The sequence below is a fragment of the Serinus canaria genome, chromosome 1, assembly GCF_022539315.1.
Source record: "Serinus canaria isolate serCan28SL12 chromosome 1, serCan2020, whole genome shotgun sequence".
NCBI lineage: Eukaryota > Metazoa > Chordata > Aves > Passeriformes > Fringillidae > Serinus > Serinus canaria.
The window spans coordinates 46,093,467-46,106,550 of record NC_066313.1 but is presented as its reverse complement, the minus strand read 5'-3'; the positions used below and the strand labels follow the sequence as shown (position 1 = coordinate 46,106,550).

At 43.7% G+C, this 13,084-nt stretch overlaps 2 protein-coding genes across 2 annotated transcripts in view; one reads left to right on the top strand and one right to left on the bottom strand.

The window, feature by feature from the left end:
• PAN3 (poly(A) specific ribonuclease subunit PAN3) overlaps nt 1–13,084 on the bottom strand; it is a 550,273-nt gene that overhangs the window by 440,270 nt on the left and 96,919 nt on the right. The window lies entirely within an intron of this gene.
• FLT1 (fms related receptor tyrosine kinase 1) overlaps nt 1–13,084 on the top strand; it is a 107,734-nt gene that overhangs the window by 80,115 nt on the left and 14,535 nt on the right. The window contains exons 16-20 of the mRNA XM_009102854.4: nt 963–1,069; nt 4,339–4,477; nt 9,372–9,476; nt 12,019–12,132; nt 12,883–12,971. Coding sequence (XP_009101102.2) covers nt 963–1,069; nt 4,339–4,477; nt 9,372–9,476; nt 12,019–12,132; nt 12,883–12,971 — 554 coding nt within the window. The remainder of the gene's footprint in view (nt 1–962; nt 1,070–4,338; nt 4,478–9,371; nt 9,477–12,018; nt 12,133–12,882; nt 12,972–13,084) is intronic.

The window sequence follows — 13,084 nt, the reverse complement described above, 5'->3', positions numbered from 1 at the left end:
TCTAATACTTTCCAGATTTCTAATCTTCATGTTTTCTTGCTGCTTCATTTTCAGTTGTGGCCGGTTTTGTGTTTCCCTTTCTGGGCTTAATCAGTTCCCTGGCTGCCAGAGCTCTCCCAGCTCCCTGCCACCTGGGTCCTGTGGGGTGCTGCTGGCACAGGAGGGGTCCTGCTTTCCCTCAGGGAGCCTGGACATGTGCTGCTGGTGTGACTGGCAGGAGACCTGAGGGCACAGAGCCTGCCAAGGGAGCAGTGGATTGGAGGGAGGGCCAGACCATATGCCCTGGATTTCTGCCCTGTGGGAATGAGGCTCAAGGCCCTGGTAGCATGCTGTGAATGAGCTGAGCCCCCAGGTGACAGACAGATTCATCCAAGCCATGGGAAAAAGAGCTCATGGGCTCCTGCTGGCAGCACCATGAGTCTCCAAGAGAACCCCCAGGTCACCCCCAGGGATGGTTTTGTGAGGGCTGGAGGGTTTACAGCATGTCTGGGATGGAGGTGGGGGCTGCAGGGCTCAGCCACCAGCAGGGAAGAGCTCTCTGAGAGGTGGATAAGGAAAGGCATCAGGTCCTGGGCAGCAAACCCCAAGCAGCATTACTGCAACGTGCCCTGGGTCCCACTTGGAGTCACTGGTGCCTACACCAGCACAAACCCTCCCAGGAGCTTCTCCTGCACTTTAGCAGCAGCTCTCACACCACAGTACCACCTGTGGGAAAAGCCCAGCAAAGCCATCCCCTCTGTGCAGCCCTGTCCTCTCCTGAGGCTGCAGGAGACCTTTTTTTTTGGCTCTGTGAGCCAGTCCAAACAGAGATTAATACCCCATTGAAAAGAGCTGGTCCTTCCTGCTATTTTATTTTAATGGCCAAAAAAAAAAACCAACCACAAAAAAACCCCACAAAAAACTATGAAGTGCCCTTGGTTTGCAGGTCATTTTCTAACATGTTTCCCACTTGATTTTCCCAGGCATATCAGAGAGGTCAAACCTGGAGCTGATAACTCTGACCTGTACCTGTGTGGCTGCAACGCTGTTCTGGCTCCTGTTGACCCTCTTCATTCGCAAGCTGAAGAGGGTAAGAACAGACAGGGATGGCTGGTGGGATGCCCTGGGGCACCTGCCTCTCCTTGGCAGCCCTTTGCTCATGTCAGAAAATTCTCCCCAGAGAGCTGGGATTGCTGGGTCTACCAAAGAAAAATTCTGTTTCACTTTCACAGCACCAAGTCTGCCAGAGCTCAAGGAGTGTTTGGACAGCACTCTCAGGCACATGGCCTGACTCTTGGGACTGTCCTGTGCAAGGCCAGGAATTGAGCTTTGATGGTCCTTGTGGGTCCCTTCCAACTCAGAATATCCTATGATTCTATGATTCTTTGATTCTGCTCACCCTTATTCCTGGGAATATCAGGCTGCTGATGGATGCTGGAGAACCATGACTTGCAAGCCTAAGTATGAGAAAGCCAGAAAGAAAAGCCTGGGTGGGGACAAGGCTCTGAGGCTCAATTGGGTGCCTGACTCACACCAAAGGCATCCTCATTCCCTTACAAAAACTGTGGGGGTTTGGCATCCGAATGTCTTTGAAGATCTGAGTGAGTGGGAATGACAGATCTTCACAGAATGTGCTGGGGTCTGGTTCTCACAGTGTCTGGTAAAATTACATCACTTCCAAAGTGATGTTTTGCTGAAGGAGATTTGATGGTGCAGCTTCTAGAGCAGATGATCCTGTACCAACATGATAAATTTAACTGCCCCTGCAGCTGACCCTCCCTCTTGTCAAAGGCTGACTGTGATGGTTTAAAGCCCCTTTTTGCTGACAGCACCCTGTCTGCACTGTATGGTGTGTGCAGGCTAAACCAAAATACAAAATACCCAAAATACAGCTCCTCAGTCAGGCAGGAAGATCTCAATGTAGCCTGCAGGAGCAGATGGATTTGAGGGAAGGTATGGGGCACTGCGAGACACGAGCTGAGCAATGGCTGTGTGCCCCCTCTCCTCACTCCCACTGCACCACCAGCCCAGGATATCACAGCGAGCACCACAGGGATCTGCTCACAGCCACCACAGCTGGGCATGTCGCAGCTGCCTGAGGGATGGTTGCTGAAGGGCCACTGCAGCCTGACAGACCAAGTCTTCTCAACCTGCATTAATGCCCTGCCAGTGTCTTGGGCTGGGTGCTAGGAACTTTTACTGACTGATGGGAAAGCAGCTCCAGACCTCCAGACCTCCAAATCAGGGCGGTATGGCAGCAGTCACTCTGCCTGCATTCCTGCTGCTGCAAGCTTTGGTGAGGAGAAATGCGTGGGAGTCTGGGGACAAAGGAAAGCAGAGGTCAGCTGAATCTGTGGAGAAACTTCATATCTGTAAGGCAAATTACAAGGCAAGAGGGACCAGTACTGAATGCTCAACAGTAATGATGAGTAAGTTATAGTGTGACTGCAAATCTTGGGAAAAAGTAAACTTTAACTGTAGCAAGGCGTTGCAGATCTTTTTTATTTTATTTTTTATGAGACCAAAACTTGTTAGATGGTTAAAAGATAATAAAAATATCATCAGATAATAAAAATATCATGTAGAACAAGGGACTTTAGCTAAATGACATGTTGAGGCAACTTTCCAACTAGCCTTAGTCTATGTTTATGGTCTTCTCTGTGTTTCTCTTATAAACCCTTACTCTCAAGGATTTATGACTGGAATTAGCTCTGAATTAAATTTTATATACAAATTATGTTGCCACAACAGAAAAAAAAAATGCTCTCCAGGAGCATTTACTTAAAAACTCTCTGTGATGCACACAGGGACAGATTATATCCTTAACAATTTTTCATCATTGAAAATGTTGCTTCAAATCTCTGTTTGTGCCAAAACTTTGATATTGAGTGCATCTGAAGAAAGAACTGTGGGAAACTGCCTGACTTTTCCACTCCCCTTTTGATTTTTCTGGAATGAGTCCACTTCAAAGCTCTTCTATTGTGGTGGGTAGGAGCACTCTGGTACACACATCTCTATCTAGAAATGCCCTTTCTGGAACACCACACAAGTTTCTGTTTCTACTCATATCCTACTTATCCATGATCTTTCCAGACTTAGTGGATGGTTTGGAGCCAGGCTTTAAGCCTCCTGACTTTTTCCCAAGCATCAGTGCATCCTTCCTGGGACAAAATGTATGGGTTTGGGGAGGATGAAAAGCAACTAGAACAGCAGTTATTAATTACTGTCATTTTAGTCTAGTTGTGTTTGTAATCAAGGCAGGCACTGCTGGGAATATCCTTCTCAAAAGACATGCCTGGAAATGCAGGTATGAGGGACATATTTCCAAACTGTAGGGGAGGGAAGTTGAAAGTATGAGGAGGGAGCTGAAGCAAATAATAGAAAAGAGAATATGCGGTTATATCTCTCTGTTTGTGGTCTCTGTATGTCTTTGTCCATGTGCTACTTCCACAAGTTCAGGAAAAGCAACACCTTCAGGTTCAGGTCTGCACATTTCCCATAGATTCCAATGAATAGCCAGGAAATTATGTCAAACACTAGACCTTTTCTATAGAAAGACAAGTGCTCCCGTGTCAAGAGTCCAGTGGATTAGAATGGAAATCTTGGTGCTCTTTGAAGGAACATACATTTCAAAATGGATGAACTGCAGGAAACTTTCAGATCAGATCATCTTTCCTTATATTTCTCACGTGAAGTGGATAATGCATTTGCTCAGGAGAAACCAAGCTTACTAATTAATTTGAAATTTTATGTTTTAAATTATGCGTTTGAGTCCAGCTGTTTATAAATTCCTCCAGACTCAAATGGTTTGAGTAAATTTTTCAGAAATTATACCAAAGAAATAAAAAATCCTACAAATTTGTCAGCAGTTAGTGAAGTGCACAATGTCCAGTGTCCTGACGACTTGTCTTGCACAATTTCTAACCACATATGACCTATCTTTGCGGGATATATGGAACAAATAAACACTGGCAGTAGAACTCCATCTGTTGCATGTGGCCACTTCTTGCTTTGCACAATCATGAAGGAAAGTTATTTTTATCAGCAATGTTTAGTCACTTGTTGAAAGTATTTCTCCTGACTGTGCAGAGGGCCTGTGTCATAATGCCATATGTTAATAGAGACCCACATGGATTTTATTGAAGAAACTGGCATGTCCAGATGGGAGGAAAGCTAGAGGAAGGAGTTTCTTTTATATAAAAACTCTTGCAATATACAGAAAAGCCAAAGAGAGCTAAACCAAACCATCCAACATGCAGCCTTGTGAACGGAATGAACTTGGAGCCCTTGATCCAAACAAGAAGATGCTGACAGATACTCTAATCCTCTTTTTCATTCAGCAATGTCTTTGTTTTCCAGCCTTGTTCCTCTGAAATGAAGACCAACCATTACCTGTCAATCATAATGGATCCTGATGAAGTCCCTTTAGATGAGCAATGTGAACGTCTACCTTATGATGCCAGCAAGTGGGAGATCGCAAGGGAAAGGCTAAAACTAGGTAATATGGGAATAGTTATATAGAGTTTGGATTGATTGAATAGGATGTATCTATAACTATGGGTAAAGAGCAGCTGGATGTGTTCTAGGCACTCAGCACAGGGTACTGCCAGGTTTGGTGTGATCTATTCCACACTGAGAGTGCTGATCTGTGAATGAATGAATTGCAGCCTTTAGGACTGACTGACCATGTCCACTTGACTTTTCACATGGATATTTGGACTTCGTGTAGGAAAGAGAAAATAGAACCACAAGATCATTTAGGTTGGAAAAGACCCTCAAGGTGAAGTCCAACCATGAATAATCAACCTGTTCACTCCAGGAAAAAGCTGTGGAAGACAGTGGCAAAGGTTTTACTAAGGTCGAGGCAGACAACATCCACAGCCTTTCCCTCATCTATTAGGTTGGCCACCTGGCCACAGAAGGAGAATATAGACAAGAATGATGCATTCTGTATTTTGGAAACTGATTTACTTAAAACATGACAGAAAACGAGCAAACAAAGATTTCCAAATCAGATTGCCGACTTCGATGTTTCTCTCTCTAGAGTCAGGAGCCTGACCTTTGGCATTTACTGTAATTTTGGTGATTCACTATAATAATGGTGAAGGGTCTGGAGGGGAAGCTGTATGAGGAGCAGCTGAGGTCGCTTGGTGTGTTCAGCCTGGAGAAGAGGAGTGGAGAGGAGACATCACTGCAGCTACAACTTCCTTGTGAGGAGAAGAGAGAGGCAGGCACTGATCTCTGCTCTGTGGTGCCAGTGACAGGACCTGAGGGAATGACCTCCAGTTGTGTCAGGGGAGGTTTAGGTTGGATATCAGAAAAAGGTTCTTCACCCAGAGGGTGGCTGGGCACTGGCACAGGCTCCCCAGGGACATGGTCACAGCACCTGCTTGACAGAGGTCAAGAAGCATCTAGACAACACTCACAGGCACATGGTGTGCTGCTTGGAATTGTGCTGTCCAGGGCCAAGATCATCCACAAGGATGATCCTTGTGAGTTCCTTCCAACTCAGGATATTCTATGATTCTATGGTTTTCTTCCCTTTCTTCAACCTGGAAACTTGGAAAAAGGCCTGTGCAGAAATGGGTCCTCATAATCCATCCTACACCCCTTCCCGTTTCTCCCTCTCCTTCTTTTTCCAGCACAGTCTCCTTGTTTTCCCTGTGTGCTGCAGTTTTATAAATATTCTGTTATTGTACCATAAAGAGTAAGAATGTGACATGTAAGTTCACACATAAATACATAAATATCCTTGAAAACTTTAAACCTACAGCCAGCTCCCCAGTAGATGTCCCAGCAAAAGGCATGGGACCATTCCTCATTAAGCCTAGAGTGGGGCTGATGAGAAGGGAAGGGGGGAGGGGACCTTATTCTGAAGTTGATGAATCCCTCCAGAAACCACACAGATTTTATCAAGAAGGTCAACATTAAAATGTCAGTGATAAGCTCAGCCTCGTTGCTATAGTGCTGCTTGTTCTTTCAGGCATGCATTACATTTGTCCTACAGCAAGGTCTAGAAAATCCTTGCATTTTAGTTAGGAGCTGTAACAGATTCCTCCTGTCTCCTGGGTATCAGGAACAGAGCTTGGTTAACACATACAAAATTAGGATCACACTAAATTTTCCTGCCAGAAGACACAAGGTGGCCAGATGTGGATAAGCACAGCTGAAATACATTGCTCTCGATTTATAATTGTCATACATAATTCTGGGAATGCTGGAACCTTGTGCTGGAGAGACTTCAATCTTCAGACAATTTTCTTATAGCAATGGACCAAGAGCCTGATGTGCAGACAATGTGACCACTGGGAAAGAAACAAACAGAAATGGAATGTAAACAGCAAGGAAAAACCCATGCCTTTCAGGGTTAGTGTTTGGAGCCCAGAGGTGACGAACGATGACCAGAGAACGAGTTAAAAGTGGAAGAACTGGTGTAAACAAATAAAGAATGCTGACAATGAATGAGAACCAGATTTGAAGAAGTTGTGTATGTGTAGTATGCTAGATTAGCTCAGTGCAAGTCCTGCTTACATGGCAGTTGGCTCAGTCTTTGAGTAACCTTGGCAGTCTCTGAGGATTAGTGTCTCACAAACACAAAATGTGCTTCTATGGTTTTAAAAAAATATTTTTACTTGGAAATGCAGCCCCTTCCAGCATCTGATGCGACTGTTTTTCTCTTTCCACCTACTTATCTTCCAGGACACATATTTATTATAACTTTCGCAAAGAAGTCTCTCCTTTCAGCCCACATCTCTTTTGCTGTGTGCTCCTCCAACATGCACACACACAGCCCACGGCTGCAATGCAATGCTTATTTAACAAGACTCTCCCTTCAGCTGTAAGAGGTACAGCCATTACAGGAAATTTCATATGGGCATCACTGAAGTCAGGGTAATTAACATTCAGCATAGATTAGTCTCACTGAGAGTAAATGTCATCTTTTCATTAGGCAGAAAAAGGCTGGTGCCATAAATCACTGTCAGTGCGGATGGCGACAACACGCTGTGTTAGCTGAGCCATCAGGCGCTTCTCCCCTCCCGAAGGGCTCGACCTTCCCTGTCTGGAGAGGTGGCACGGTGCTGATGCTGGGATGCAGGGTCCAGGGCAGTGTGGTTGTTGGCTCCAGAGCTGTGTCACTTGGGCTGGTGGCAGTGGGCTTCCCGAGCCCTGCTCCCTCCTTTGCACTGCAAGCCCACAGTGCTGGCACCGAGCACTGCATTTCCCACTCTCCTGCACATGCACAGCTGTCCTGTGCAATGTAATGGAAAACATGAAGCCACCCGTGGGGAAAACCCAGATGACTCAAACAGTGGCAAAGAACCTGAGAAATGAGCACACCTTCGAGCCCTCCCACAGGCATGGGGTGCGGTGCCAGTAAGCGCTTTTCGCTAATGCTCCAGGTCCAGCAACTGACATGCTTGAAGAACTCTGCTAAAATGGGACTGAAAGGAAATTCTCCTGACCCAAAACTCCTTGACTGAGGCGTATGTTCACTTTAATGCGGTCTGAGCGGCCCAGTAAACCCAAGTCAAGTGTGGAAAACTTTAGCAGAGCACTTTGCTTCACTGGTCTGGATCTAAATGCTGCAGCGTTACATATCTGAGCACTACCCCAAACATATCCAGTGTAGCTGCTCAAAGGCTATGACAAACTGACTGCTCAGATGGTTGGGCAACTTAATATTCCTCTGATTAATAATTTTTTAGTTACTTGGTATGTCAACAGAAGGGACATTTGCAAGAACAACCGCAGCCACAATTGCACACTAAACTGTGGAGATTTGAGCTACACGATGTAAAGTTAAAGCAGCCCCGTCCTGTGCTACTATCCAGCACAGTACAAGCAGCAGCAGAGCAGCAAGACTGAGTGTTGTTACAGTTTCCCATTGAATCACACCACTGTTTAGAGAAGGAAGTGCTGTTTCCAGTGCTCATTCTCCTTTCTGAAAGGTTAGCAGCTTTGTGCAGCTTTATGAGACACTGTATTTTCCAAGTGGTGACTAAGCAGGGTATCACAACGTGGGAAGTGAATTAACAGCGATGGAAACAGATCAAAGCTACGGATTAAACAAAGGTATGGAGGCTTTTATAGGACCTAAATCTGCAAGTTCTTTGTGCAGAAACCACAGACACTTAAAACGTTAAGGACTAAAAATTCACAAAGAAAACTGAGACCTGAGTCTTAATGGTGCTTCCCTTACACATCTGCTGAACAAAGAATCTATATGCAGTACCTGAAAAGGCTACAGTAGGTTTTTAGATGCAGACTGAATCTGTATTTTTCTATCAAACACTAAGCCCTTCACAAACCAAGGTCAGTTTGTTGATGCTTTGCAGTCATGTAGATCAAGTTCTTTGAGGTTTGTATTTGCCTTTTGTGCGACTAGGGTGGAAATAATTTTCTGGGATTTTTTTTTTTTTTGGCTTAGCATATTCCACTTCATGTTTCCATTGCTTTTATAACATATGTTATTTGCTTCTACTGACAGACATACTGAGAATTACAGTTTAGATACAATATACGCACATAAAAGGCAGTAGTGATTTAAACTAGTACAGACAGCAGCTCTTTTCCTCTCCTTGCAAGTATCTGAGTGGGATTCATCTCTCACTCAGATACCAACAAGATAGATGTCCACATGAGAGCTAGTCAAACGGGTGTTCATCATAGGAACAGGAAATTGTCCAGTGGAGATGGTCATGCCACATGAGCACATCTGAAAAACAAATATATGGTACATGTTATCCTTTGCTTTTATGTGAAAAGCTGACTGTGGTTTTCTGCTCTTCTCTACACTGCAGATCCTGCTGCCATACTCTTGTTAGCCACTTTGGCACCTGGGTTCTGCTGAAGGTGAAGAACAAAAGCAATCTGAAAATAGTTACTTGGAAACAAAACTTATTGTTAGAGCTGATATGTTGACAAGATCTCCCTGACCAAGCCTTGCCAGCCTCTGTAGCAGGGCAGAGGCAGCCAGAGCTGTCCAAGTGAACACATTTCAAAGGAGAAGAGGGTCTGTGGTGTTAAGGACACCACAGGCTGCTGCATGGTGCAGTGTGCTCAGGGAAAAGAGGAGCAAAATCTTTCTCTGGCAGAGCTAGACTGAAAATTCAAATTTGCAGCCAGTGTACCTCCAATGAATGGTTGCTTTCATTTAGTGACATTTTCACTCCTATCACTTGCTCCCTCTGATGATTCTATCTTCTAGTTTAACTGCTTACTTTTAAAAAAAAAAACAAACCAAAAAAACCTAAACCAGCTATATGCTGGAAATAAACCTATGGGATTCATTGGAAAGTACACATTCCAATTCATTATCTATGAAACCATTTGCTGGCAGGATTACTATTTTTTTTACTAAGATGTATCTCTCCACTCTATTTTCCTTACAGGAAAGGCTCTTGGACATGGAGCTTTCGGAAAGGTGGTACAAGCATCTGCCTTTGGAATTAGGAAATCACCAACGTGCAGAATAGTTGCTGTGAAAATGTTGAAAGGTATCTTGCTGCAAAGCTGCACTGGGAAAAAATGATGCCTTATATAGTAGTGCATTTTTATACAATTCTGCCAAAAGCAAAATCTTTCCCCAATAACTTTTTAAAGCCTCCAAAATGTGTACAAATCAAGTTGCAGGACCACCACAAATGAAATGGCAGAACTGTGAAATAAGAACTGCATTCTCAGTCAAAAGTCATACCATTATGCTCAAGTGACTCTATACCAAATGCTGTAAATGAAATTTAGCTGAAGTACAAGGTATCTACCTTGATGTAAAGACAGTTGGATAGAAGCTGTCATATTTTCCTGGGTCATTAATTCCAAGAAATGATCAACTTACTGTTAAAACCAGATGCCTTATGTCTCATTCACATATGCCTGACTTTTGCATCTCATTTAACCTTCTCAATTAGATTTTATAATGATTTCCTTCATGAAGGCCCTTTTATTAAGCTAAACACAGTTTTAGCTTAATAGTTTTTTTAGCTAGTTTTATTGAGCAGTTTAAATCTTGGTGGTGTTGTGCAGCTGTGCCCCCTCTGAACTGGCTGCAGGCTCATCACACGTTGCTTAGGATGCTGACACCCAGGTTGTGCAATGGATTTGCCAGCACTGTTCATACACCAGTGCTCATCTGAAAGTAAAATCACCCCCAGCTATCCACTGCCACCTTTCTCATTGGAACAGAAAGGACAAAACCCCCTCTTTAATTTGAAGAGGGCTCTTGGGGTGTTAGCAAGCCGGATGATACTCAGTCATAGCCTGCAGCAGCTGTGATTGAATTCCCTAACCCAGAGTCCTGGTGGCATCCCTCCCATGTATTTGGCTTTCCCTTCTTTATGTGTGTAAGGATCAGAGCAGGCTTTTTTTCCTTTTTTTTTTTTTTTTTTTTTTTTTTTTTTGCATTGCCCCGGGAGTTTCTGCTGCAAAATTTATCTCTCTTAATCCCTGAATCCTTTCTGGTGTTGTTTCTCTGCCAGGAAAACATCCCCTATTCTGCCAGTATGGTTTGGAGCCCCAGTGCTCTCCATTGAGTCTGATGGGAAATAGCTGGAATGAATCCATCTTAGCCAGTGGCTCCCAGCTTCACATGTGCTTACTTGTCATTTATCAGATGTCTACATGTAAATTCCAGCCCTTGGAGTGGACTGCTGGGTTCAGGGTTTCTTTATGCACATCAGCAGGCTTCTTGTGCCAGCCAGCACCACCAAGGAGCAGTGGGTGCTCCTGGAATGGATGGGAGCAGAGGGCAGCTACAGGATGTCTTCCTGATGGGGTTCACATGTGCATTTGCAGAGCAGATGCTTGTGTCTGAGTTAGTCACTCAAATGCCCTTCACTGGCAAGGGTGAGAGACAACAGTTCATCCCATCCTAAGGCAGATTCCTTAGGATGGAATGGGTATTCCTCCTGCATATGGGGAGCTGAGTCCTTGTCCAGCTCTGCTGGCAATGAAGAGAGCCAGTGGTGACCAGAACTTCTGTAGGTATCTGTAATATCTCACCTAAAGCACAGGGAGATCTGCCTCATTCCTTGTGTCCTCACTAGATTATCCAGGAGCACTGCAGTCATTCATTAGGCCTTATCCTCACAGAATTCCCATGTGGTGGAGGAGAGGTGTCACCACCCATACCAGCAAATAGTGGATCACCAAGGAGAAGATAAATTTTGTCTGGGACACTACAAAAAAACTGTTTCCATTCAGATGTTGAAACCAAGCCCTTTAAGACTTGGCTCGAGGGTTTTTTCCACAGGACTGTTCTTGCTTTTGGTGTCACTAAGCTAAAAAATTCCTTGTGGGCCTACACAAAGCAATATTGTAGTTTCTTGTTTTCTTAACAAAATCAAGTCCTGCAAGAAAAAAAAATTTCTCAAGGGGAATGAGAAATTTCACTCAACACTAAATAGAATGTTTTGGATCTATTTGAGGGACTTATGTCATTCCTATTATTATTGACTATGACTGGTAAGGGTGAGATGCAGACACTTCAATACTTACTTCCCTGGTCTATCTCCAGGCTTCCTACATAATGAACAGAACCAGGCAGGCATCACCCAGGGGTAGTTCATCTTTCCCTTATACAAATGGCTAAATTTGATGGCTACATCAGCTTCTGAAATACTTTGCTCTTGACACTGACCCCTTAAAACATTGATTAGTTCAGGTTAATATATAACCCTTAGATAGCTGAAGTCAGATCAGATGGAGCCAATTCTAGATAGAATTAGTAATCATATTGAAATCCCTTTTTATTTTTTCTTTCAATTTTTTGGCTGAAACATCAGAACTATTCATGTAAAAAAAAAAAATACTCCCAGTTCTAAATAGGATAGAGTCTACTGGGAGGAAGTTGAGTGCCTGCCTCTATGGGTTTAATTGCAACCAAGAAGATGCTGAGCAGGGAGGAATAGAGAGAGAACATCAATACAAGAAGTACATCCAGTAATGGAGATTATTTCAATGGAAAGTAACGAGAAGTGGCAAAGCTCAGCAGGACCAGTACTTTGCCTTTTCACATTGACTTTTATTTTGTATTTACAGAAGGGGCCACAGCAAGTGAGTACAAAGCACTGATGACAGAGCTGAAAATCCTAATCCATATTGGTCATCATCTCAATATTGTGAATTTGCTGGGAGCTTGCACAAAAAATGGAGGTAAAAAAATCTGCACTGCTCTGAAAATGGGTTTGGATTATGTCCCAATAATAGCCACGCTGTTTTTCATCCAGAGGTCAAGTTAGTAACTTTTATATTTGAGCTCATCCTGTAGCTGGTGAAAAAAAAAGAGGAAAAGAAAAAGAGATTTTCAGTCACTTAATGAAGTGATTAAACATTTCCTCTCTTTAAACTCTCTTTGAGTATTAATATGTGAAGTGTGGATTTAGGAATATGCCACTTGCCATCCTTTATCTCACACACTCCACTGCTCAAGTCAAGTTAAACATGATCTGGAGAGGCTGGAAACAAGGGATATCAGCTGCTGGCCCTAAACTATGAATCACAATGCAGCTGTTGGAAAATCTTCCATGATTCCACACTAAGCAAATCAAAAGCCCAGTATGGGAGATTGTTTGCTTTAGATATGTCACCTATTTTAGCTCATTGAATGTGTGTGGGCTGTGGGACTCCAGTCTGCACTGCCCAAAGAGTGTCCCTCAGGACCCAGACTCAAGACCCAGCTTTCCAAAATTAGGCCCTGCCCCAATTTCCAGAAGCAGTATTGTTTTGATTATGTCAAGTGGTCTTCAAGCAGCCTTCTAGTTCTTAGGATGTGTTGCCAGTTATTCTGGGCTCAAGTTGTAATTACAGGTGTGAAAGATTCTTTCTCAGAACTGATGCCACCTTTTATTGCTTTATGCTGCTCAAAATGTTCGGTGTTTTTTTTCTTTTAATTTTATTGCCCAGGGCCTCTGATGGTGATTGTTGAATACTGCAAGTATGGGAATTTATCAAACTACCTGAAGAGCAAAAGGAATCTTTTCTGCCCTAGCAAGGTGAGGAGGCAGATGGTCCTGGTAGGGTTCGTCTTACCTGACGTAAGTGCTGGTAATGAGGATGTCAGCTCTCCGAGCTGGTCTCCTCAGGCTCTCTTCTACCAAAGCAGAGA